The 26388-nt window shown below is 38.4% G+C and overlaps 1 protein-coding gene across 1 annotated transcript; it reads right to left on the bottom strand.

The window, feature by feature from the left end:
- Positions 1-2248: 2248 nt before the first annotated feature.
- Positions 2249-26350, bottom strand: CRYZ (crystallin, zeta (quinone reductase)). The gene is made up of 9 exons (XM_012661185.1): positions 26262-26350; positions 21496-21619; positions 19912-20064; positions 15745-15908; positions 11150-11201; positions 6945-7094; positions 3829-3930; positions 3623-3718; positions 2249-3192 (listed from the first exon to the last, which is right to left on the bottom strand). Exons 2-9 carry the CDS (start codon positions 21604-21606, stop codon positions 3028-3030), a joined length of 993 nt encoding a protein of 330 aa, XP_012516639.1. The 5' UTR covers positions 21607-21619; positions 26262-26350; the 3' UTR covers positions 2249-3027.
- Between the last annotated feature and the right edge of the window lie 38 nt (positions 26351-26388).

Here is a 26388-nt window from a genome sequence, read left to right as displayed (position 1 = left end):
AATTTTTAAATGAATTTTTTTTAAAGCACTGTGCTAAAAAATGGTAGTACTAGAAAGAGATTATTAAGGTGAGCTGAAGTGTTTTTCTGTTTGTGAGATGTGATTGAGCAGGCTGAAAGAGCCAGGTCAAAGTGACCCAACAGGTTTTGCTGATCTTGGGAACTGTACAGAAAAAAAACTCTTTGCACACTGTGAATTGTGGAAGTGCATCATTTCTTGCCTCGATAAAGCTGAGTTAAGGACATTATAAAATGCTACCTGATTTTTTTTCCCTTTCAGAAGCATCCAAGTTATTTTCTTTTTTACCTCTACGGCCAAAGCTACTATGGATGGAGAGAGCTAATAAATACATCAAAAGTATTAAATGCACAACTGCAAATCCCAAGCTATATTAAGTGCCCCTCCTTTGTGTCTTCATGTCACCCATTGGGATGGTTAGTTTTATGTGTCAACATAAAGTCATCATGTTCTATGTATGTGTTTATATAACATTATCGATTGACTTTAAGTAAAGAAAAATTCCCTCAATAATGCAGGTGGGCCTCATCCAATTAGTTGGAAAGCTTTAAGAGCAAAATCTGAAGTCTGCAGAGAAAGAATTCTGCCTCAAGACTACAATAGACACCCTATCTGTATTTCCAGCCTGCTGGCTTGCCCTACAAATCTTGACTTGCCAGTCCCACAATTAACATGAGTAAATTCATTCAAATAAATCTCTAAATATATGTATTTCCTATTGAATCTGCTTCTCTGGAGAACCCTGATATACTCCCTTATATTCTAAAATACTTGACTTGGGTCTTGTCCCTACTTAACTGTATGCCCAAGGATGTGGATTATGTCTTATGTGTCTTTGTATCCTCAAATTCCAGCAGAGTGCTTCTCAGACTGCAGGTATTCAATATTTGTTGAACTAATGGGTGAACAGAACAATCCCCTTCATGAAGTACTGTCAAATCAGGAGATAGGTGACAGCTGAGGCAGGGATGATTAATAAGGCCAGGAACTAGGGATCCCAGGCAAAACTAAGCTGGAAAACAAATGACTCAACTCCTGTAAAAAGCCAGAAATACAGGGAGCAAGGAAACCCGAAGGCCTAGAAATTAAAATTCGGGAGTTTTTAGTGTTATATCCACAGCCCACTAAAAAAAGGTCAGCTGAATTTGAATCTCATAGTCACGTGACCTTTGGCATGTTGTTTCACCATTTGGGGCTCAGGGTGGCTGACTGATTTCGTCTAATATATTCATATGACTCTTGGTCACAGAAGTCAAAGTGAGCAGGGCGAGAAATCCAGAAGGTTCAGGGGTGAGATAGTGCTTGTTTATTCTATAGGTTGTTCTCTACATTACTGCAGGGACAGGCCCTGGTGACTGTGTAGCAGCCCTGAGGCACGAAGCAAGTAATAAATGCAGTTAGTTGAAAGGATAAGTCTAGAACTAGAATTACAAGGAGATTCAGACAAATGCTATATATCAAATGCTATATAATCATAAATATGGTAGTTAAAGCATACAGTTTGGCTAGTTTTGCCTTCAAAATTAACTGAACTGTGTCAATAGATTGTGAAGTGCTAAGTCACCTGTATGTTTTAGCTCATTCTATGGATAAGGCAAATGTGTAAACAGATTAAACTTTTACAGAATAATTATTCCTTTATCTTTTTGCATGGGAAGGGATCCTCCATTTTAGGGTGCACATAAAATGCTAGCCTATAGATTGATGACATTGCTTTAACACTTTTTTCAAAAATGTTATTTTACAGGAGGGTTAACCTGTAAAAGAATAGTGAATAAACTTGAAAAATTCCAATAGCAAAAATATTTCAGCCATGGCACAAACAACCAAAAGCCAATGATATCTTTCAATTTTAGAAATTAGGACTGTTTTCTGTTCACTGTTGAAGCAGGATACCATGTTCAAACCAGAAACTGTAATTCAACAGAACAAATCAGGTCAAAACAATTAACCATATAATGTAACAAGACACAAGAGGATGATTTCATATGAAGAAAAACAAAAAACGAAAATAACAAATAACCTAAACTTATCTCCTTGAATATAACGTTGATGGCAAGATTACTAACAGCTCATCCCTTTGTTTAGTTTAGATAAAGACTTCCAGCACAGAAGACTGTTCGTAAGTAACTATTAGGAGCTATGCAGAAATGATGTGAGGCAAGCACTATACAAAGACAAACTACATAAACACAGGTTTTAATTTTCTTCAGAATTTATTGCAGGTTACCATGGTATGAAAAGAAAGCAGACCATTCTTAATGTGTCAAATTTGTGAGCTTATTAATTTAGATACATGATCCCCATCACACAGATAACACTAAATCTACTCTGAAAATCTAATCAATTAAGAAGTATTATCTATTTGGAGACTATGTGCCTAGCATCATATTATACCAAAAATATGGCTGCTGTCCTTACAGGACATATGGGGTCATTAGCAATTAACCAAAAATGTAGTGAGTATTCTAACATTTTAGTAAACATTGGGAAAACTAACAAATTTCCCTGGACATTGTTTATTCTTGCCCTTCCAAGAGACTTACAGATTCGGATGAAATTAGTTTAAAAAAGGGGTCTTTTTTAGTCCAGAAAATCTCTTAAGTCCAATATAGTTACGGCTAATCAGAGACTAAAGAACCTTCATAAAGATACGTAAGCTTACAAATCCTCAGAAATCGATCAGTCTTATTTTGAATTAGCATGTTTTAATCACAGGTATGGAATCAATTAAGTATCAGTTAAGAATTTCTGGAATGCACCCCATTGTCAAATGACCACTAACATGCTATTTCCTACTATAATGACTTTGAGATAGAAGGCATAAAACAATACTGCCAGCTATCAAATAAATTTTACTGCACTGCCTCTGCTCTCTAAAGAAAAATCTTGTTTTTCCACATAAGAAACTCACTAAATCAAATGAATGTTAATTAAAGAAAAGATAGTCTAAATAAAACCGGGGGACAGATAACTGCTAATTACATAGGAAATCCATGTAAGAATTAATCATCGTAAGAGAAGAACCATTTTCCCAGCAGCCCCACTGCCATGAATGATATTCTCATGAGCCTCGGCCACCTTCTCCAACGGATACTGAGGACCTATTACAGGTTTCAACCAACCGACTTCCATTCCAGCTTGAAGGGCTGCTGCAAATTGCTGAAATTCCTCCTAAGGAAAAGAAAAGAAATTTTTTTGTAGTGGATCATGACTTAATTTTCAGAAGCATTAAAAAAACTTCAGAATCTATGAGTTATACCATACAGAGTCTCTTACAAATGTGACATTTTTGTCAGAATGTATGACCTGTCCAGAGCTATAGAAAAAGCAGTTCTCTTTAGGGTAACCGTAAATCATATTTTGCTGGGACAGTGTTAGTTTACAAATAACTATTTTTAACAGTATCCTCTTTCTCTCACAGGTGTCCTGACTTGGATAATAAATTATACTGTTGCTCTAGTTACCCTTCTGGTGACTAATCCTTACCAAGTCCTCCAGTCATATAACTAAGTTTAACATCTACGTAAACTTTCGTTCTGCCTGACTAGGCAAATTACACCAATGTTTTAGTTACCAAAATCAGACATACTTCTTTTCCTACCTTGGTTGAGGAAAAGAAAGTAACTCCAAGTATACTGCACTCCTTTACCATGATGTCCCGTGGGTTTATTTCAATAGTTCCTCTGCTGCCAACAACCTATTATGAAAACAACACGTCTATAGTTAAAGATCGGTGCAAAACAGTGTAAAATTGTGATAAAACTTTAAAGAGGTAAAAAAAAAAAAAAGAAAAAGAAAAATACTTACTATTACTCGTCCTCCACGTGACAGAAGATTCAAATCCTTGTTAAGATTTACATTCGCTAACATTTCAATAATCACATCTATTCCTTTCTCACCAACAGATTTCTACATAACAAAAGAGAATATAGAGTAAGATAACAAGTGAAAAACTATAAAATAGCTCTTATATGTACCACATATTACAGAAATGTGTTTCAAACGACATAAAATGTTACGTTTTTAAGATTAACAATACGAATTTTAAAATGACCTAATTATATAATGATGATGTAATTCCAAGATACCAGCCATAACATCTAAAATGATAAATATTTGTACTAAATAAATTGTTGTAATGAAAGAAAACTTGTTTGAAATTTTCAGGTGCTAGACTCAACTGAAGTATAAAATACTTTTCCTTTAGCTGAAAATTTTCTATCTTCAAAATGAACCTTCATATAGAAGCAAACAACAAATCGAAAACCCAAAACTCCCAGGGGGCTCCCATTTTTATTAAAAAAACAAAAAGCAAAGGAAAGCATCATATGATTCATCCATGTAACAAAAACGCTTGAACCCCCTTGACATTTTGAAATCAAAATTTAAAAAAAATCTTTGCTGTTTGGTTTTGCAGGGGTTGCTTTGGGGTGGGGGGATTCAGTTTTGTTCTAAATGGTTTACAATCTGCCTGACATACTCATTCTTTTCTTTGGGGCTCTTGGACTTTGGTTCCCAACATCCAAAACTTGCTCTTAAGACAGACAGACATATATAATATAAAAATGAATCTATACTATATTCATTTTACTTTAACCAAAAAAATTTTAACCTGTGCCAGGGATTGTGCCAGGTACTGGGAATGCAAGATGGACACAGGGACCTCAAAACAAAGCTAGGGAGAAAGACAGAAGATACTACAGTGATACCTATAATGTAATGGGCTAACTGCTGCATTAGCAGAAATAAACCATATAGAGAAAAAAAGTTAAAGTCTAATTGCCAGCACTGGTCAGAGAAAGTTCTACAGAGATGATAACCTAGGCCCTGAGGGATGATTAATAGTTTCCTAAGCAAAAAAAAAAGGAAGATGAGCAAGGGGAAGCTAGACATGAGGCAGAGTCAGTCTGGACCAAAGAAACAGAAAAGCGAAGATGTCAGGGATGGAGAACACAAGGACTGGAACACGAGCAGAGCTGGAGTGTGTAATCAGATGAGGAGGAGCACAGGGAGGGGAAGGGGTTGGTGAAAGGAGACTGTGAGTTGGTACAGACTGTGAAAATACAGTGAATGTAACATAAAGGGTTTGGACTTTTTTTTTTTGGCAGTTGTTCATTAATTCTTGTGCCAGGCACTGCAAGTGCGGTAGGGAGCAAGAAAGGCAAAAATTCCTCTCCTCACAGAGCTTTCATTTTAATTATTTCTGGAGATTTTTTCTTATTAAGTTGGAGGGGGGACCAAATAACTCTGCACACAGTAGAAAAGATAGAAAGGGAGATTAGCCAGGTTATCAATAGTAGTTAAGGCTGGAGAAATTCAGGCCTAAACTCGGTCACAGTGGTGAATGGAATGGAGAAAAAGAGGTGCATTTGACAGGCATGTCACAGATGGCACTGATAGAATGGGGTGACCAACATGCTGGGTGGGAGACAGAATGGTGATTAAAAGATGGGAATAAACAATGAAATGAGGGTTTCTGTTGCGGGTGAACAGATGAGTGGCAGTGTCTAGCAGGCTGATGGCATGAAGGAACCCAGGCCAGAGACAGTGTCAGAAATCAACAGCATGTGGGTAATAGCTGAAGCTGTGGGAGTGTGTGAGACTGACCAGGATGAAAGTCTAGCACCAGGGAAGATGAGCGACCAAGGGGAGAAAACCTAAGGAACGTCAATATTAAATAATACGAAGAGGAAGGAGACTGCAGGTGAGCAGTCAGGGATGTAAGAAGAGAACAAGTTTCAAGGACATATGGTCAGGGTCACACACTACCGAAAAATCCATCAGGATGAGGACCGAGAGAGACCGCAGACTGATAATTAGGAGCTTACCCATGACCTCTGAGAAGCAGTTTAGGTAGTTGGGACGAAGGCAAAACTGCAGTGGGAGGTAAGGAAGGAGAAGCATAAGTACTCACTACTTTTTCAAGAAGTTTGGTGGTAAAGGGAAGAGAGAAAAGGGGTGAGTTAAAGGTTAACAGAATGTTTCTGAGGATGGGAGAGACCTAAGCAGAAGGAATCAGTGGAAGGGATGGAAGCTATAAGACCTCAAGGCCTTAAAATTAGATTAGGGGTAAACAAAAACCATACTCTTAAGTTAACTTGCCATTTTTCATCTTTGTAAATATTCTTGGGTAATGGTTATCAGGAGTGAGTACTGCGTCTGAGGTTCCCTGGACATATAACAAAGTGCCTTTCTTTAGGTTTTTAGCAAGACGATTTAACGGTAATAAACTCTCACTCGTATTTTTTCCTCTAGTGAGGAAAATTTTTCCTCTAGTGAAAAATGACCTAGTTTATGTAGTAATGACCTAGTTTACATAGTACTTAGTACCTGGGAAATTCTAATTCTTTCTAGCATGAGGAAGTGGCTGAGGATTAGCAAAGCAATCAGTGTTTAATAAACTGCTTCTATAGTACAGATGGGGAACTTGAGAATCTGCTTGAATTCTATTACATGCAACAACTAAATACCACCTCATCACTTTGGATACAGTTAACAAATAAACTTTATTCCTTGGACTAAACAGATCCAGTTTGTAATCTGTGGATACCTCACCTTCCATGGCAAGTTCGCATCAGTAGAAATTATATTAAGAATACCTCATAGCTATAAATACAAAGCTGCAGATTTACTTAAAATGTGATTTGTATTAAAAATCGCCAATTTTTATAGCTATAAGACTCTAGAGGCTATATTTTATTCAATACACACAAAGAAATGATAGTGAAGGTTTAAAAATCAGATATCTCTGCTTTTTAAATGATTTAAAACTTTTAAACACACATAGACATAAAAATATATACAGGCATTTAAAAAAGGAAGCAAACAATCTTAAGAGAGTAGTTGGTAAAAGAACTTATAAAAAATCATGCAAGTCTCCAAGAAACAAAGTTTGACTTTTGTAAAATTATTGAAAATTTTACCTTAATTTTATCAACATAGTTAACTTCTCTGTGGTTAAACACTTCATGGGCTCCATTTTGCAAAACAATCTTTTGTCCCTCCTCAGTACTAGCTGTGCCCAAAACCTTTAAGCCATAAGCTCTGGCAATTTGGCATGTTGCTATTCCAACCTGAAAAACAAAATATTAATATAACCCAGTAGTTACATATTCTCTGCATTCCTGCAAACACTTTGAACTTAACATTCTTATAGGACCTACCCTAACCCTAAGGAACTTAGAGTATAAATAAAGAAATAAGAAAAATAGCTAACTTTTATCAGGCACTTAAAATGTTCCAAGTACCATACTAAATACTTTCTACACACTGCTTTAGTTCATCCTTACAATGACCCTATAAAATAGATACTATTATTGTCCCTATTCTACAGATGAGGAAGCCGAAGCTTCAAAATATAACTTCCCCAAGTCACATACAAAGATGGAAACAGGAGCTAGACCAAATCAGACTGCAGAACTTGAGTTTTTAAACACTGGCTCAAAATGTTTGCTTAGCATCTGCTTTGTGCAGAAGGTACGGAGTGTAAAGCAGATGATCAGAACATGCTCACTGACTTCATACTTTAACAGGTACATATAAAATACTAAATAACAAATGTTAAGGCTTCTACCATTGAAGAGACAGATATATAGGCAAATTAATTAATTCATCCATATGCTGAACTTTTATTGAGTGTTTACTATGTGCTAGACTTGGCACTTAATGCAAGAAACTTACATTCTAAGGAGGGGGAAGATAATAAACACATAAACAAATAAATAAGTAAAATAAATTCAGAAAACAGTAAGTGCTAAGAAAAAAACAATACTGGCTATTGGGTTAGAAAGAGACAGAGATCATCAGGAAAGACTACTCTGAAGAAATGAGACCTGCAGGAAGTAAGGCACGGCCATGTGAAGGTCTGCGCAGCTGTGTAGAGGATGCTATAGGCACAGTGCACGGCCGCAGCAAGCTGCTGAAGTGGGAATGCACCTGGGAGTGTTCAAAGGACAGAAAGAGGGTCAGCATGGCTCAGGTACGGGGCACATGCGAGAGAGGAAGATGAGGCCAGAGAGGTCGAGTCAAACAGGACATGGAATGTGAAGGTAAAGGCTTTGGGTAATACTAAAAACCATGTAAAACTATTGGAGAGCTTAAGAGGAGAACAATCTGATTGATTTAGGCTTTAGCAAGGTCACTCCAATTATATGGGAGGCACAAAGAAGTTGGAGAGAAAAATGGGAGTAGGAAGATCAGTCATTATCTGGTATAATAGTCCAGATAAGAGATGACACAGGCTTGGACTAAGATGGTGGCACTGGAAAGAACAAAAACAAATTCAGATATAGAAGTGTACTGATTGAATGTGGGAAGTCAAAAAAAGAGAAAAATCAAGATGTTCCCTAGGTCTCTGGCCAGATGAACTGGGTAGATAACTGAGAGGAAGAAGACTGGACAGCATCAAGTTTGTGATATCATCAAGAATTCACTTGGAATATGCTGAGCCACATTGTACTTGCCAAGGTGAAGATGTTGAGTAATCTGTTAAATATGGGTATGGACTCAAATGAGGTCAGAGTTGGAAATATAAATTTGAGATTCACTATCTTACACATGGTATTTAAAGCCATGGGATTGGAGGAAATCACTAGAATACTACATAATGTGCTTAGTACAAAAGAGAAATAAAAGTAATTTAGGAATGTAGATAAAAGCAAATATTTAAATAACAATGCCAGAAAAGATGTGTGTGATTACATGCCAAATGAATGGTACAGGTAAGTGTCACATATATTTAGAACAGAGTTTCTCAAACTTGGCACTCTTGGCTTTCTGGGCCAGGTAATTCTTTGGGGGACTAGGCTGCGCATTGAAAAATGTCTACTCACAAGGTGCTAGAACCCCCTTCCCCAGTTGTGACAGCCGAAAGAGTCTCTAGACATTGCCAAATGTCCCTGAAGGGAAGGAGGAATGATACAAAATCACTCTCTAGTGATAACCAGTGACTTGGAAGAAAGATTGGGTTCGGTGAGATAGAAAAGAATTAAATGAAAAATGATGATAGAAACTAATTGAAATTGTAGCAAAATCACAGACTCCCAGACCTGAAATGGACCTTAAAGATTGAACAGCATATGGTAATGATGAGCCTGAACTCAGTAGGGTTATGGCAGGGATTTGTTTGACTTAATCAAAGCAAACAAACAAATACATGGAACTCACTGTGACGAAGGAGAGAGACATCCAATTAGATAAAATACAACACGCTATGGGGTGAGCATAATTGAGTGTCCGCTTTAATTTTCAAATTTAAAAAAAAAAGCATACCTCTAATAAAACCACATTTTAAACTAAAGATTTAAAGCATTAAAATAAATATATCTCCTTATGCTATAACTACTTTAAAAGGACAGGCTCTTTTAAAGGCACTGTTTATCCTACTCTTCTCAACAATTATACCAGCAATCCTCCTTCAATAGATTATGGACTATTATGTGTCCTTATTTTTCTTCTACTTATTTTGCTAACCCTAAAATAGGGCACTCCCCATCAAAATATCTAGATAATAGCTGTGTTCATAAATTCCACACCATTTTAAATACACAACATAATCCCAAAGGAATTTGAATTAAATGAGGACAGAAAGTACAAACAGAAGCAAGGCAAAGCCCAGTACTCTGTTTCCCTCTGATACGGTAGGGAGGATCAGAAGTGCTTCAAACACCAGGTTTCCAGCCTATCCCTGCCAGCTGAGGATTTAACAAACTCAGCCAGCTCAGAGAACAGTGTGGATTTTACCTTTAAAAAAAAAATCACGGTGAAGCGACTAGGCTTTTTACAACAGGGTAAAAGGAATACAAAGAGATTTTCTTTAAACTCTCCTCTCCTGTTCCTACTGAAAATTTTCCCTTCTATACAGAGCACAAGGTTAGCTCTCTGAAAGCCAGGGCAATTTAAATAAATGCATGTGTCTGACTGACCCTTTAGTTATTTAGGGTTAAATTTAATTTAACCCAAAAATAGCGCTTCTAGTGAAATTAAACAAAGGGAGTTTTAGACAAGGTCTCTGTCATATTTTCTCAAGCCCCATAAAGACAATCTTAGTGTTTTGAAATAGTCTGATCTGTGAAATCCTTCAGAATTATCTTTGTGAGGTATGTATGAAGCTAGGTATGAAACCTTGGGGATTCATTTATCTAAAGAAACAGAGAGACAAAATGGACTGAATTCTCTGTATTTCCTGGCCACTTTTAGAGGTAAATTCACATTTTCAGGATATCATTCATTATTCAGGGGATAATGTGCCATCTAATAGGTTATTTCTTTCAATCTACTCCACAGCACTCTGAAGGGGTTAACCAGCTTCCTCAAGGTAAGCATCTAGCCCCAGGCCCTTTATTTTTAAAATTCGAAATCTTGTCTCCAAAATTTCTAAAGCCTCTACTTGCAGGATAGAGGTCATGTGGATTTCTTGTTAAATTCCAACCGCAGAGCTCTAACTTTTCCTCTAAGCTCCTCAGGGACAGATTGGCAGCCAGTTTCTTGAAGAGGTTTCTGACAGCCCTGCATTGGGCGATTTCACTGAAGGGCTTATTTTATAAATTCTGAGTGTTCCCCCCACCCCATTAGCATTTTAAGCCATGGGCTGTGGTGTTAAGGACACAGCTGTATACAGTGCACTCTATGAATGTCATCAAAGCGCAGCAGGCAAGCAGTGGAAGGGAGATAGAAAGGACTGAGAATTCACGGTGTGGCTTTGCGGTACTGTCTGGGGCAACACAGGTAAAGCTTTAATGAGCCTTAGTTTCCTTATCTAAGGGAATATGGAATTAATATCAACCTTAAAGAACTGTTTAAAATTCTAAATAAATATTCTTATAACATATGCTACTTGAAGGCAAAAACAAAGGCCAGTTTATCTTGTTCCACACCCAATAACGGTAGAAAACCCAATACATACATTCTTGATGGGGTGTTCTGTTGAATTTATTCACCAAGAAACGCTAAACTAACGACAAAGAATCACCTTCAGAAGACCAAATTTTAAAAAGCTTTATCACATAGAGGAAAAAAAAGGACCCTTTACTGTATTTATAAATTTGGCTTTTAAAAATGGCTTAAAGAACTATACTGTGAAACTCATAAACCCAAGCTCATTTAAAAACAACTTTAAAAAAATACTTACTCCTCCACTAGCCCCATGAACCAGAACAGTTTCTCCAGCTTTCGCACGGGCACTGCAAAAGAAAGCAAAGGTCCCATCACCTTATTTTTCTGAACCTTATTAAGCTCAAGTGTTTTTCATTATCTTTAAGGAATTTCTACCCTTACTCCAGCTAACATTTGCCCAAAGAGCAAATGCATCCTGATATACAGCCCAAAACATTCTCCAACCTCCACAGGATCTGACTCTTCAGAGCCTCAGATAAAAGAAAACCTTCAATTCACTGATCTCTTCAATAAATGTTTACTGGGAGTCTTTATGTGCCAGGATTGTGCTGGATGCTGGAATCACAATGTGGTGCCACTTCTGAGAGGCTGCAGTCCTGGCAGGTAAGTTAAGCGAAACTGCTGAGCCTAGAGGAACTGGAGTCTCTCGTTCCCACAGAAAGTGTCTCAAAGCAGGTTACTTACAGCTCAGTCTTTATTCTGTGGTCCCAAGTAATGCCCAAGCAAACACAGCAGCTAGACTATATTTTGCCAGGGGTAAAAAAAATATTTTTACTTCTCTATGCCTTTGAACATTAGGTTGCACCAGCTTCTAAGCTCCCGTTTTAGAAAGGAACGCTGAGTCAGCAACGGTAGAAGAGTACGAAATACAGTAACTCCTGTCACGGAGGTTCCCATGTCACTCCTTAAAATTCCCAGATCCTGTGGTGAAATGACACATTCTTTTTGCTTCCAGTTCATACTACCATTTCTCTATCATATTCTGAAAACAAGGAACACACAGCAAGACAATGGGGGATGCTTTGCAATTCCGGATGGACGAGTGCTGATGTCACAAGCCAGGAGATGCTGTGTGATCCCAATCTGATTATCCGGGGGGTCTCTTACTTCCTAGAGCCATGTGGGGTGGCCACACTGCAGAGACACTACATTCAGTATGGCAGTAAGAACACAGTAACCCGGAGTCCTGCTCATGGCTGTGTGCCAACAGCTGACACACAGCAATAATGAGCAATAAATGAAGCTTTCTCTCTCTAACACTGGCTTGGAGTTAAGGGGATTGAGGAAAATGAGTTAAATTGAGGGTTTGAATGATAAACTGATATAACTATTACCAAAACACTTTGACATTTTATAAAGTAAAATACAGATGTTAAGGGAATAGGATTATTAACATTAAACTAGGAGACATGAAACATTTCTCAATGATTTCTTTTTAAAAATCTTATAAACAACCTCTCAAACACTAAGAGCACACTCTGCTAAATCCCCAGGCCTGGGGTGAGTGGGGAACACCAGGCAAACCCTTGCCTGAATCCCCACTACTATAATCCTTCTGTCCTTGCACAGAGTCATCGTGATGGTTAATTTATGTGTCAACTCAAATGGGCCAAGGTACCTGATAGCTGGTCAAACATCATTCTGGACGTTCTGTAATGGTATTTTTTGAATGAGAGTAACATTTAAATTGGTAGATTTTGAGTAAAGCAGATTACCCTCTACACTGTGGGTGGGCCTCATCCAATCAGCTGAAGGCCTGCACAGAACAAAGACTGACCTCCCCTAAGCAAGAGGCAATTCTGTCAGCAGACTATCTTTGGGCTTACCTGCAACTCCTGCTTGTGTCTCCAGCCTGCTGACCTGCCCCATCAGATTTTACACTTGCCAAGCCTCCACAGTTTTGTGAGCCAATTCCTGAAAATCAATCAATCTGTTTGTGCATGTGTGTGCACAGATTGGTTGACTGATTTAAAGGAATCTATATAAGTGTACACGTACACACACACATACACACATATCCTGTTGGTTCTGTTTCTCTGGAGAACCCTAACACAGTCATCTTCCTCTGGGGGTCACAGCAGGGGCTCTGCTGTCCCGTACTGTCTCCTAGTCACTGAAAACTCCAGTACTTGGCACATAGGCTTTCTCTTCCACCCCAAATCCAGCTCCAATCTAGGAGATTCGGCATTTGCCAGGAAGAAAATCTTGCATCACATCACAATTCCTGAATTCTGCTCCACTTTAGTCACTGTCTCTCAGGGCTAGATTTGGTACAAAACACCAGCAACCATTCCACCTGAGAAATATCAGACACCAATAACCAATATTTATGACAATAATTTCCTATCCTAATTCTGTAAACTCATATTCTCTCAAAACCTTTTCAACATCACAGACTGTTCCATTTCTGTCCATTTGTACTCTCTCTCTCTTCAGTGCTCTCGTTTCTTCTGAACTATTCCATTTTGCCATCGATATTCCGGCCCTAGATTAATGTTAAAATCTAACTTCTTTGATATTTTATCCAAGTGGCTAAATATTCCAGAAGAAAATCGCATGACCATTCATTTTGAAGCCATTTCAATTCTGATACTCAAAAGATCACTATGCCTCCTACCTAATTATGAAAAGAGAGGCAATCACATGAAAGCTCCCTCAACACCCCACTTCCCTACCCACAGCCTTCTTTGTAATTATGCCACCTTTAACCCTTCTAGGTTTATGGATGAGCTGTCCTTTAGATACTGGAAGCCAACCATAACTCACGTCCCAAGTCCTTTCAACTTGCCTTATGCGGGATCTTGTTTCGTCTGCCACTCCTCCCTCTCTGCTAGATCCTTTCTTAGCTATAAACATGTCCAAGCCTTGTCTATCCTTAAAAACTCCTTTTTTCCCCATACTCTTCTCAAGTAACCTTCGACTCTCTCCTTCCTGTCTCCTCCATTTTTAAAAGAGTAGTCCCCATTCAAGGAACTGATTTTCTCTTCCTTTCTCAATCTGCTCAATTAAGTCTCTGTCCCAGCACCCTACTGAAAAGGAGCTGAATATATTCACCAATGACCTCTTAATTGCTAATCCCAATTGTTAGTTTTTCTGAACAGACCTCACTTCTGCCTTTCACAGCTGGCCTCTCTCCTTAGTAGCAACATCCACTCTTACTCCTAACACTACCAGCACTGACTGAACACGTACTCTGTGCCACTGCCATACTAAGAACTTCATAAACACTGCCTCATTTAATTCTTACCACACCTCTAGGAGGTAGGTGCTGTTATTATCTAAGGTTTTCAAACCAGTGAACTGCAGCAGAGATGGAGAAGTAACTTGACCAAGGTCATATAGCTAGTACTAGGTGAAGACATTACTGTAGCCCAGGTCTGTTTTTCAAAGCCCACACATTTAATGGCTGCTTAATGGGTACCATGACCTCTAGACACTCCTGGCTTTGGGATCCACTCCTCTGGTTCTCTTAGGACTTCATCCCTTTCGTCTGACTACACTCTTAGATGCTGATGTTCACTGGGGTTCTATTCTCATTTTAGCACTCTTCTCACTCCCACAGGGATTTCAATCACTTTTCATTCTGTAAACTCTCACCTACACGCTGATATCCCCAAATTTATATCTCTGGCCTTCAAGCTTCAGGTTCTTTTATCCAGCAGGCTACTGGACTTCTCTCTCACAATTTTTAGTCCAAAACTAAATACAGCTTCCCTTTGAAACTTCCCCCCCCCCTTTTCTTTGTCACAGTTAAACAGGACTCAAGCTAGAAAGCCAGAAGTACTCTCAAGCTCTCCTCACCCTCCATCGCCACCTGCAAACAATCACCAAATACTCCCCACTTTACCCACACTAAATATTAACAGCTGGCCTTTCTTCTCCACCTCTGCGGTCATGACCCTTGCTCTGGCCCATGAGTGTTTTGTCTAGAGGAGACTCCTCTAAGGCCCTCCTCTCTCTCTCCCCACTCCTGTCCTCAAATCTACCCTTCACACAGCAGATAAGTGATCTCAAATAAAACACAAATGTGACAACAGCACTCTTCTGAAAAAAATATTTCATGACCCCCAACTCTTTACAGAACAATGAGTGAGCTCTATAATCTAGCTTTGTACAACCTTAATCCTACTTATTTAATGATGACAGCTAACATTTATTAAGAGATTACTATGCTCCAACCTTGTTCTTTACCACAAAATCTTCTATCCAACAAAAGCAAATTGCTATAGCAATCCCCACACACCATGCTGTTTTTCCCGATATATCATGCTATTCCCACTGTCTAGAATGTCCTCTCCCCTCCCAGGTATCCTTCCCCAGGGGAATTCCCTCTAATCCTTTTCAAATACTTCGTGGATTTGACTAAAATACAATTACAGACTGTCAGATGCCAGTTGGCCTGAGAGTAGGACCTCACATTGTACTTTTAACTTGCTGCCCAGATGATTCTAAGGGTAACAAGATTTTTGAACCATGGCTTTAAAACAATCCAGATCTTATATCTGATCACCACAAGCACATCCCTTGTGATCCCATAAATCCCTATGCACATCTCTGCCACTGTACTTTCCACATACTATGTAAATATTATTACTCCTATTTCTATTTCCCTTACTAGACTGGGAGCATCCTGAAGACAGTGTTTGCTCGTCTTTATATCCTCAGAGATTAGCATGATCCTCCAAACTAGCACAGTTTCCACTTCATAAATGTTTAATGGTAAGTAACCAGTAACCAAAAATAACAGACGGATGAATGGATGATGGTAGAGAGGAAGGCAGTTAACACCTTCTTTGGTGTTGGCTATAAAATTGACAGTGTGTTATTTACCTGTGTATCAGAGCTCGATAAGCACTAAAATATGGGATACCAATGGCAGCTCCTTGTTTAAAGTCCAGTTTTTCAGGCAGTTTGTAAACAGTGTGATCTGCTGCAAGAGCATATTCTGCATAGCCCCCAGAGATCGTGCCGGTGGTGAAAACTCTGTCACCTTTCTGGGGGAAGAGATAAATTAATGAATGCATCGGGACTTAAAAGGTACATCAAAATGGGTGCAATCCTTTCTAATGCAACTTTTATAATAAGAAATAACTATTTATATACTGCATTCTACGTCTTAGGGTCTCATAAAAATAACTTTAAAATACTGAACATTTTTAGATGTTTTATTAATGGGAACCAATGGGAAGAAAAATTAAACAGAAAAAAATGAAAGAAGAGAACCCTTCAAATGGCATAATAATAATGCTGATAACTCACTTTTTCGATAGCTTACTATGCCAGGCACTACATTAAGTATCTCTAGAGTATTATCTAATTTGATTTTCACAACAGCCTATGAGAGGGGCACTTTTATTATCTGCACTTTAGATTAATCCCACTACACAGATGAGGAAATTGTGGGACAAAGAAGGTCAGTAATTTCCTCAGATGAAGCAGTCAGTAAATGGCATTCAATGCAAACTGTTATTTTTTGCCCCCAATACTAGGGAGAACAAACAAAATGTCTCCTCCACATACCAAACACCTGTTGTAAATCCTTTCTATGGATTTCCCCACCCCTGCATTGTTGGCATTTTTCACGCATACACCCAAAAGTAAGAAACCATGCCAGGATCCTGACAGCTGGATAAGCCAGGACAGACGTCCTCACTGGTCGCAGCACCAGGAACACGGTAAACCCTCACTAAATGTCTGCTAGACCGTGGCTATTGAGAATCAGATGCATGACTGAGGGTGAGGTAATGCACTCGCCAGGCGTCATAGGTCTAATACATGATTTGCATGCTAGGGAAAACTAGACTGCCCACTGCAACTGGCTGCCCTAACTCATTCTTGAAAATAAGTAAATATTCCCTGGAATAGGCAAAATATGAAAGCAACGACTGCTTAGTGTACTTTAATTAGTCCTATAATGAAATCTCAAAATGTAACAGCACTGTGCAGTGGGATAGAGACAAAAAGATTCCAAAAGGCATCTAAGAGTCAAAGACAAGCATCACCACTTCATAGTGTCGCCTACAAATTGTCAAGTATGACTAGGTTAAGATTAATCTTGTTTTTACAATTTAAAAAATATGTTGAATTGATTTCAATATAACTCAAACATTTACTAAGAATCCACTAAATGGAAAGAATTACTTTGGGTTCTGTGAGGAAGATTAATAGCAAGATGCTGTCTTTAATTTCAAGCATCCTAAACTCTAGAAGAAAGAAGAAAAGGATAGAAATAATTATAAAGCAAGGCAAACATGAAGACCCATCAAAGGCAGGTACAAGAAAAATAAAGGAATTACTTCTGAGTTGAGGAAATTAAGGATAGCTTCATTGGGAAGCTTGTATTTGAAGTAGGTCTTGAAGGACAGCACAAGATTTTGAAAACTAGAACTGGGTGAAGTAAACAAGGTCAGCAAAGGAATAGGGGCAGGAATAAATGCTGGGAAATTACCAGCATTTATTTGCAATGAATAAGCAGTCTGATGTATGGTATGTAATAGTTTCAGGAGATAAAATGGAAATAAATTAAAGCTGAAGTGTGAAATTCCTTGAATCCATGTTTAAAAGTTTTTGGTTAATTCCACCAAGCAAATGAACCCATATGAACAAAGACAGAGATGAGAGTGCATGGGATGTGCAAAGACAGACAAACAGTTCATTCCTAAAGAAAAACTGCAGGGTGAGAAGGAGCAGGAGATAAAAATGGAAAGAGAGGCAGGAAAGAGTATGAAATATTCTTTCATAACAATAGGGAATTTGAAAGGTTTCCATGAAAGCTACAAGGAACTAATACATGAATTAAAATAGAAGTGTAAAACAATCAGAATTACATTCTAGAAAATGATTCTAAAGTAAGGATGGATTCCAGGGGTAAGGAAAGAGGGTAGTAAGTTAAGTATCTGTTAGGTAGACAGTGAGGGATTCTGGGTCTCCTAGGGACAAAAGTGAGTGCTGTTACCCCCATCTTGGTCCTACCCCACCCTAATTCTCCATACCTGGGGGAGGAGGGAATACCCTACGAATCTGCCAATCAGAACTTGGTGCGCCAGCTGCAAAGGAATGCAGAGGACTCTCTAGTCCACAGGCCAAGCAGCATGGGTACCATAAAGTCTGGAAAGTGACCTAGAACCCACATGTGTAGTTAAGGCTCAGGTCATGTGACTCCCAACTGTCCAATCAAAGTGGTTCCATGGTGATCTCTGAACCACAAGGGGGAGGGTCCCTACCCAGGCACTATAAAATAAGATGCAGACCATACCCAATCTCTCTCTCTTTGGCCTTCCTTTCACTTGCCCTGCTGTGACAATAGGTCCAGTTATCATCTGTGGCATATGTACCATGCTCTGTAAACCTATATCTTGCTCTTGCCCTATAATCCTATCTTTCTCTCCTCAATAAACCTCATTTTCGTGCTTGCCTAACTTTGGTGTGTCTGGTCATTCTTTAGCCATGAGCGCACCAAGAACCGACAGTTTCAGACAAAAACCTAACATATCTATTATAGAAATCCAGGTCAGAGGTGTATTAATAATTAAGTCAAGCAGGTAAGATCATCAGAACAAAACTACCAGAGGGTATGGAAAGAGGAGAGAGAAAACGGTTCTAGTAAGGGAGAGTGAGGAGATAAGCCTCAAACCCACGAAGTCACCAAAACAGTCACACAAGAGAGAAGTGGGTCTACAGCGAGAAGGGAAAAGCTCAGTTTTAGACACATTAACTAATAGGTTCCTGGAGGTTGACCATGTGGGTCTAGTGCTCTCTGGCAGAACTTTCTGTGATAATGGAAATGATCTGTCCAGCAGGGTAGCCAATAGAGGCAGGGAGCAAATGTTGTGATTATGAGTCAGGAACTAAATTTTCAATTTAAATTTAATTTAAATTTTAAATTGTCACATATGACCAGAGACTACTGTTTTGGCTATCACAGATCCAGAGCTTGGCAGAAAATTCTAAGCTATCACATGTGATGATGGAAACTAAGGGAGTGCATGAAAAAGGTACAGAGTACAAAAAGCAGAGGTCTAACTAGGGACTGAGAGCCCTGGGCGACACCAACAATTGAGGAACATCCACAGAAAAAGAGTCTTGAAAACCGATGACCAGAGAGGAAGGGAAGAAGATGTCACAGAAGCTGAAGAAAAAGTTGTTTTTTTCTTTTAAGAAAAAGTTAAGTGGCTGAGAGTGTCAAGTATCACAGAGAAGTCAAGAAAGATAATGACATAAAAGGGCCCATTAACTCCAGCAATATAGAGGCCATTAGTGACATTAGCAAGAATGCTTTCAGTGGAGAGATTGAGGGCAGAAGCCAGGTTGCCACAGGCTGAGGAGTGGAAAGCTGTGTGAATCTGCCCATCTTCCTGCACAGGGGCACGTTAATCTTCTCTGACTTCACCCAATTTTGGCAAATGTGCTGCCAAAGTTGAGCAGGTCAAGTTATTATGAGGAAAGATGCCAGGACATGAGTACACTATGAATATACTATGTGTTTTGTGTCTCTTGGCATATAGATTACAAAAGCCCTGATCATAACACTTTCATTGACCTTGGTCTGAGTCAGAGCTCCAAAACTGTAAGTGACCTTGCTTTTTTTTTCATGTTTTACTTACGCTTCAAAAGGATTAATTTCTCCTTTATTTTATGAAGCTAAATGTATAAAAGGAATTAAAAATTATGTTGGCTAATACATTATCAAGAGTTAGGAAGTAATATAATTTGTTTGTTTTCTTTCCTTACATAGTTCTATTAAATCACAAAGATCACAGTTCATTCTGTGGGGACATGAAGACACAGAAATTACCCGGCATCTCTTCCCAACAACGCAAACAAATAAGGCCACTGGAAAAAAGTAATTTCTTTTTTGACTAGAGGAGTCCCCCAAGTGGCAGAAATTGTGTAGTAGGTCCTCTTAAAACCTTAAATACAGAGACATTTTAAAGCTATGTTCAAATATTTCAAGTAAAAAATATTAAGCCAAAATAGAAATAAATAAAAATGTAATACCTTGAAAGCAGATACATTATCTCCAACAGCTTCTATTACCCCAGCCACGTCTGAGCCGGGAGTATAGGGTAAGACTGGTTTTCTACTGTAAGTACCAGAGCGAATGTATGTCTCCACGGGGTTGACACCACATGCATGGACCTTGATTAGAACCTGCGATGACAACATACTTTAGTTCACACAGAGCAGTTAGGCAATTGTTCAGCATTATGCCAGGAGTGTGCCGATTATGGGAGCTATGAAAATGGAGAAAAAACAAAACAAATAAGTCCTTGCCTCCAACAAGCTCACGTTCTAGTTTTGCAAGCCAACATCTAAATAAATAAGACAGAATGGCTTATGTGCCGTATTAAAAACATTCTGGGAAAATAGTGGAAGAAATACTTAAGGGATGTGTGGCAGAAACCTCTATGTGTTCATCAAACCCATTTCCTCCTCCCTCTGGGTACACAGGAAGAGCAGTATCTCCTGCCCTCCTTCACAGTTATGAGTAGCCAAGTGACTGAGTTCTAGCCAATGGAATGTGAGCAAAAGTGATGGCAGCCACTTGCAGGCCTGGCCCATAGAAACCTTCCTAGGAAATCCACATTGTGCTTTTCCTCTTTCATAGAGACCTTGGAAGACGGGGGTTGAAGGTAGTAGAGCCACATGATGGGTCCCTAAGTTACTGCTGGAGGACAGCTACCTACCAACATTTTAGAATTTTTGAATTTAATGAATGAGAAATAATTTTCTGTTGTTGAACCATTGTGATTTTAAGGTTACATCTATTACAGGGGCTAATTTTACCTTAATTAACACACAATGATTACCTCTGGTACAAGAGTAAGGGAAGGCCTTACAAAGGAAGTGGTATTTGAGCTAGACTTTAAAAGATGAGTAGTAATTCTTTAGGAATGGGAGAAAGGGGATATTTCAGGTAAAAGAAATAGTATGTACAAAGACAGAGGAATGAAAGGGCCTCTTGGGGAAAAGCGGATAAAGTTTGATGTTTTTACAGCACTGTATCTCTATACTAAGAGGGAGTGATAAGATATAAATCTGTAAAGATAGGTTATAGCCAAATTGTAAAAACTCTCATAAGGCTTGCTAAGGAAATCAGACTCAGGAGCCATAGAAGGTACAGTAAATAAAAATGCATAATTTTAAATCAAAAGTATATTGTTAAAGTTATTGGAGATGATTAAACTCTACACTTAAATTCTCACTCATAAAAAAGTATGAATGCAGAAATTTGTTTTCCCACCACGCACAAAATAAAAATCCTGAAAGTTTATAATAGAATAACTTATTAAAAACTACTTATGACTCCATTCAGAAAAATCTAATTATTGCACTACATAGATGATTCTCTACTTCAAAAATTTTCTTATAACCAGAGGTTATTGCTTTTCATATTGTCTACTTCACTAATTATCAGATTTATGTTAACTTTGTCATGATTCATACAAATAAATAGTGTAAATTTTGTCCTAATTCAATGTCTTTAAAAATCATTGTGAGTCTGTTTATTTTGAACACTAACGATGTGTGAAAGACTCACTCTCGGTGTAATTATGGCCTGAGTAAAGTAATTATTTCCACCTCAAAGTCTTTGGGAATCGGTACTGCAACATCTGACTGGAGTTTCAGCACTTCTGGTCCACCAAATTCAAAAACTCTAATAGCTCTCATCAACTTCTGTGCAGTCATCATGGTGATCTAGAAACTAAGAAAAAAAATTAACGTATTGTCGTTTATCCAGGCTAGTATGTTTTTTCCCCTGGAGAGAGCAGATCAAACAATTTTTCAAATAACAATTTAAATCATGAGCTTACTACTGATCTCATTTCATGTTTAAGGACCTTTCATCTTAAAAATCCTTCAGCTGCAAAGCAAAATACTTCATACTACATCCTGTAGGGATTCAGTGCCTTCAACAAGGGAATCAAACATGCAAACAAAAACATTTGGATAGACATAGCATGATACCATATCTAAGGTTTTCTTTTGTGTAAGCTTGGGTTGCAACATCTTGCAAAATTTTAGGAGCTGATTTTTATTAACATTAGATGAAAAGACCTCCTTTTGTTAGATTATGAAATATTTCAAACATATTCCAAGTATAGAGAAATATAAACACATTTACCCGATACATAGTTTTAATAAATCTTAACACTTTAAAAATCTACAACTTTGTAGATATAATTGAAGCCTCTTCTACCCATGCCCAAACCCATTTCTGGCCCACCCTTTTAAGAGGTGACTATAACCATAAATGCAACGTTCATCATTTCCAAGCATTTTATAACACTACTACACGTGTATGCATTAGTAAACATGTGCTATTGTTTTGTATATGTTCAAACTTTATTTATATTGGATTATACTGTACTTAATTCTGCAATTTGCTTTTTCCTTTCAGCATTAAGTTTTGAGATTTATCGATGTTGAAAAACTTCGCTTTATGCTGTTCATTCATTTTAATAAAAGGGGAAAAACATTAAAAACTAAAAACACTGCTCAGTATGCAATCTTTCATAAATTATAAGGGCTCAGTTAACCTTTCTGTCCTACCACGTTAATATTAAACTGAAAAGAAAACCCAAGAGTTAAAATAAACTCTAAGAAAGGGCAAAAAACATTTGTATATAAAATTATACAACTTTGGAAAGGCTTTTGTACCTGTAAATATCTAATGAGAGGGTTTTGACTATATCCCCATAATTTTATTTGTAGGTTACTATAATTTATTGGAATTAACCAAATCAAATATTGTTAGATTCCGCCACCATGTAAAACATCTTCCTCACCCACGAGCACTTTAAACGTAAGAAAGAGTTGCAGAAACCAGCACCTGAGATAAAAGAATTCAAGCTTTTACTGTACCAGAGCTTAGCACAGGACTACCCAGAACAGAGCCCATACCAGCTATAAAATGTCATTCAATTTACAGGGGAGAAATCAAAAGCATTTTGGTGGTGTTATTGATGGAAATGGAAAGTTCTTGATATAATTAATCAAAAGTTTATGTCATTTTAAAACCCTTAAAGTTAAAATGATTTAATATAGTGCCTAGCACAAAGAAGAAAGTGACATTTCTAAAGGTTGTTTAGCAATGATATATCCGGAAGGGCAGTCCTCAGGAAAACGAAGCGGGGCAGAAGCAGGTGAGGGCATAAACGAACAGCTAGGCAGTCTCTGAGGGGGAGACGATCTGTCTGTCAGAGTGACAGATCAGGAAAAGGCAGCCCAGTCCCATTCAGCATTGAACTTCTATTCAGGTCTTTACTCAAGCTGGGAATTTCTCAGACGAGAAAGTAGAAGTATAAAGAAAATTTAAAAGAAAAAGAAAAGGTTGCCCAGATCAGAGTTTTCCATGGTGGAAATAAAAACAGAGCTTTTTTTCCTTTTTCCTGTTTGTTTTCAACATGGTGTTATGGAAAGAGTGTGGGCTTTGGAGTATGACAGCTCTAGCTATGAATCCCAGCTCCATTACATAGTCTTGGGCAAGGCAGTCAACTTTTAGAGCCTCAGTTTCCTCATCTGAAAACTGGGCTCCCACTCAGAGTTACTGTGCTGGAGGCACGGCAAACACCAAGGACAGAACTTGGCAACTGTATGTAGTAGACAGCATTATTTGTTCCCTTCTATTCTTTTCAATTTCTTATTCATAAAAATATATGTCATTATATAATTCTACAACCATCTTCTATAACCCTGAAAGAATTCAGTCTAGATAATCATTTGAACAAAACATTAACATCAAACATTGGTTGTTATTCATTCAACACGTATTTTTTGAACATTAACTGTATCCGAGGCACTGTGCCAAACCCAGAGAACACGAAGGGCAAAGAGAAAATGCTCCACCCCACCCACCCCCAGCTCTCACTCACTCTCACACACACACACAATGGAAGATGCTTAGCTCTTTTTCCACTTTCAATATCTACTTATTTCTTACTTCTTTCTTTCTTTCAAACACTGGCATCTATCTTTCCACCAACAGACATCACTATTATCTTCAAAAAACTGGGGCAATAATAAAAGCAAAATTATTCTGAAATAGGATCTGTATCTTGTATCTAACATATATATTTTTCCCCTGCATTTTGGCATTAGCTAAGTTGGGAGAAAGGAAGGAGGAGTCTCAACCTTAATACTGGATTTGGAAGACCACTTGCCTTACCCAGTTCTACCACATTTTCCTATCCCGCTTATAAAGAGAAGGGGCATGACCTTGACAGCACTACCTTCCACTTTGCTGCTGTTGATCTTATTTCCCACTGCACTTTGCCATTCTGATTGATAAGGCTCTAATCTGCACTTATGACCTTTGAACTCAACTACCCATAGGATCACATCTGTTTCATAACACAAGTGCTATGTAAAGGGAATTATAAAAAGAATAAAATAACGTGGCATACTAACAGCAACTAAGATAATTCTTATACCTCTATAATACCTGATTTCTAAAAACCATGAGTCTTTCCCCTCCACTTTCAGAACAGGTAAAGAAGCAACAGTTATTAAAACTGTTATTTTATGCAGAAGTAAAAAATAAAATTACCATCCATCTTAAAACATCACAAGAGGTTAAGGGTCACACAGAAGCTAAGCTAGAACCCAAGTCATATACTTAAATGTTGTTAGTCGATTTTTTAAAAAATGTTTAAAACTTACTGCACCATCCTTTTTATTTCATCCTTTGAAATGTTGGTGGAGAGAACCCTTAATTTCTTAGAAATAAACTTTATGATAGTGAGACAGATTGGGCTAGAAATGTAAAATTGAACTAACTTGCAGGTAGAATCACACATTTTATGATAAAGGCATCTGCTAAGAGTTTGAAATTTCTCAAATGCCCATAAGTCAAAGAATGCAGTAGAAATACAAAGGATATGATTCTATTAGGAAAATTAATACTTTTCTTTTTCTTCCTTTGAAGCAACTTGAATGGAAAATTAATACTTTTCTTATCTATAAAATGGGGATAGCACTCCCTAGCGTAGGATCCTTCTGGAGATTAACTGCAACAACACAGGGAGAGTCCTTCACAGCAGGCCTGTTGTACAGTAAGCTCTATATTATTCAGACTAAATCATTTGTGGTCTCAAAATGGACAAGGTAGGCCTTTCCATTGCTTGTATGTTTTAATTAAACTGTGCTTTAAACAAGCCTTTCTACCTTAAAAAGTTTACATCAAATATACACTTCTAAAAATTATTTAGAGTACATTGGGCTGATTTTTGGTTTTACCTTTTACCTCCGAAATATTGCCAAAATATTACAAACTATACTTTATAAATCTAGGAAATATAAAATCTAAAATTCTTCCTCGGTCATTTTTCCCTGGCTATGCTTGAGTCCATTTGATTTAAATGAAAATTAAAGGGATGGGGGAAATGTTAGAAGTATATTTTTAACATAGAATGAACAGATCAATTCACAGAGCGAAAGCACATTATAAGAGTGTAAGTAAAATTAATTAAGAATTTCAGGCAAAAAAAAATCTTTTAATGAAAACTTGGCAAGAGAATCAATTATTACAAAATGTGCTGCTGTTAATCAAGAATGACTCATGTAAGCATATGGTTTATTCTTGTTAACCCGGGCATGTAAGAAAAAAAAAAAAACTATAAGTGGGCAAAGAGAAAGCTTTTGCAGTCTGTGTGATCTTGTCAGGTTACTTCCCTGGTTTGAATCTCAGTGCACAGCCATTTCCCCTTAGCTGTGGACAAAGAGTCCAAACTTTAGCCTTAGTAACTGAGTCTCCTCTAGAAACCCTATAAACATCCAACGACATGTTAACAGGGTCTTTCGTATTTTTTTTTTTTTTTCATTTTCTAGGCGGGGGCCACAGGGTCAACAAAACTATCCATTTCTCTCCAAAAACAAGACTGCAACCCTGATGGCGAAGCTGGAGGAAGGCCGGGCGGAAAGAGCACTGAGAACCTGCAGTGCAGGAACCTACGAGCAGAAATCTCCCTCAGCTGGGCTGTGGGCTGTGGGCAGCGGCTCCGGCAGCCTGGAGCGCTGGCCGCGGGGAAAATCTAGCGGGTGGCGGGCGGGGGGAGCGGCGGCGTCGGGGGAGTGCCCACGGGCACCCACCCCGTGGTGTGCTAGCCGAAACGCAGATCCCACTGGAAACCAGGGCTAGGAGCCCAGGAGCAGCAGGTAAAACTCCCCAGGTGTTTTACAGAAGGGAACTGCAGCCCCTAGAGGGGATCGGCTTCCGTCGCGAACTCCTTACGCGTTGGTTGTGCGCAGGAAAGGAGTGCAACCAAAATCAAGCTCGGTTCTACTTGGAAGAGCGGCCGGGAGATTCGCTGACTGAAAAACTAAGGAGCTCTTTTAAAACCACTTACCGGGCTCTGAAGCCGCAAGCAAAATTTGCAAGAACTCCTTAAGATTCCACATGCAACCAGCTAGGTAGTTAGTCTCCAACTTTTGCAAGGCTCCGCCTCGCCCGCGCACCTCTCCCCGCCCCTAGGG

The sequence above is a fragment of the Propithecus coquereli genome, unplaced genomic scaffold, assembly GCF_000956105.1.
Source record: "Propithecus coquereli isolate 6110/MARCELLA unplaced genomic scaffold, Pcoq_1.0 Scaffold7, whole genome shotgun sequence".
Classification (NCBI taxonomy): Eukaryota; Metazoa; Chordata; class Mammalia; order Primates; family Indriidae; genus Propithecus; species Propithecus coquereli.
The sequence above is the reverse complement of the archived record's forward strand: the minus strand, read 5'-3'. Positions and strand labels throughout refer to the sequence as shown.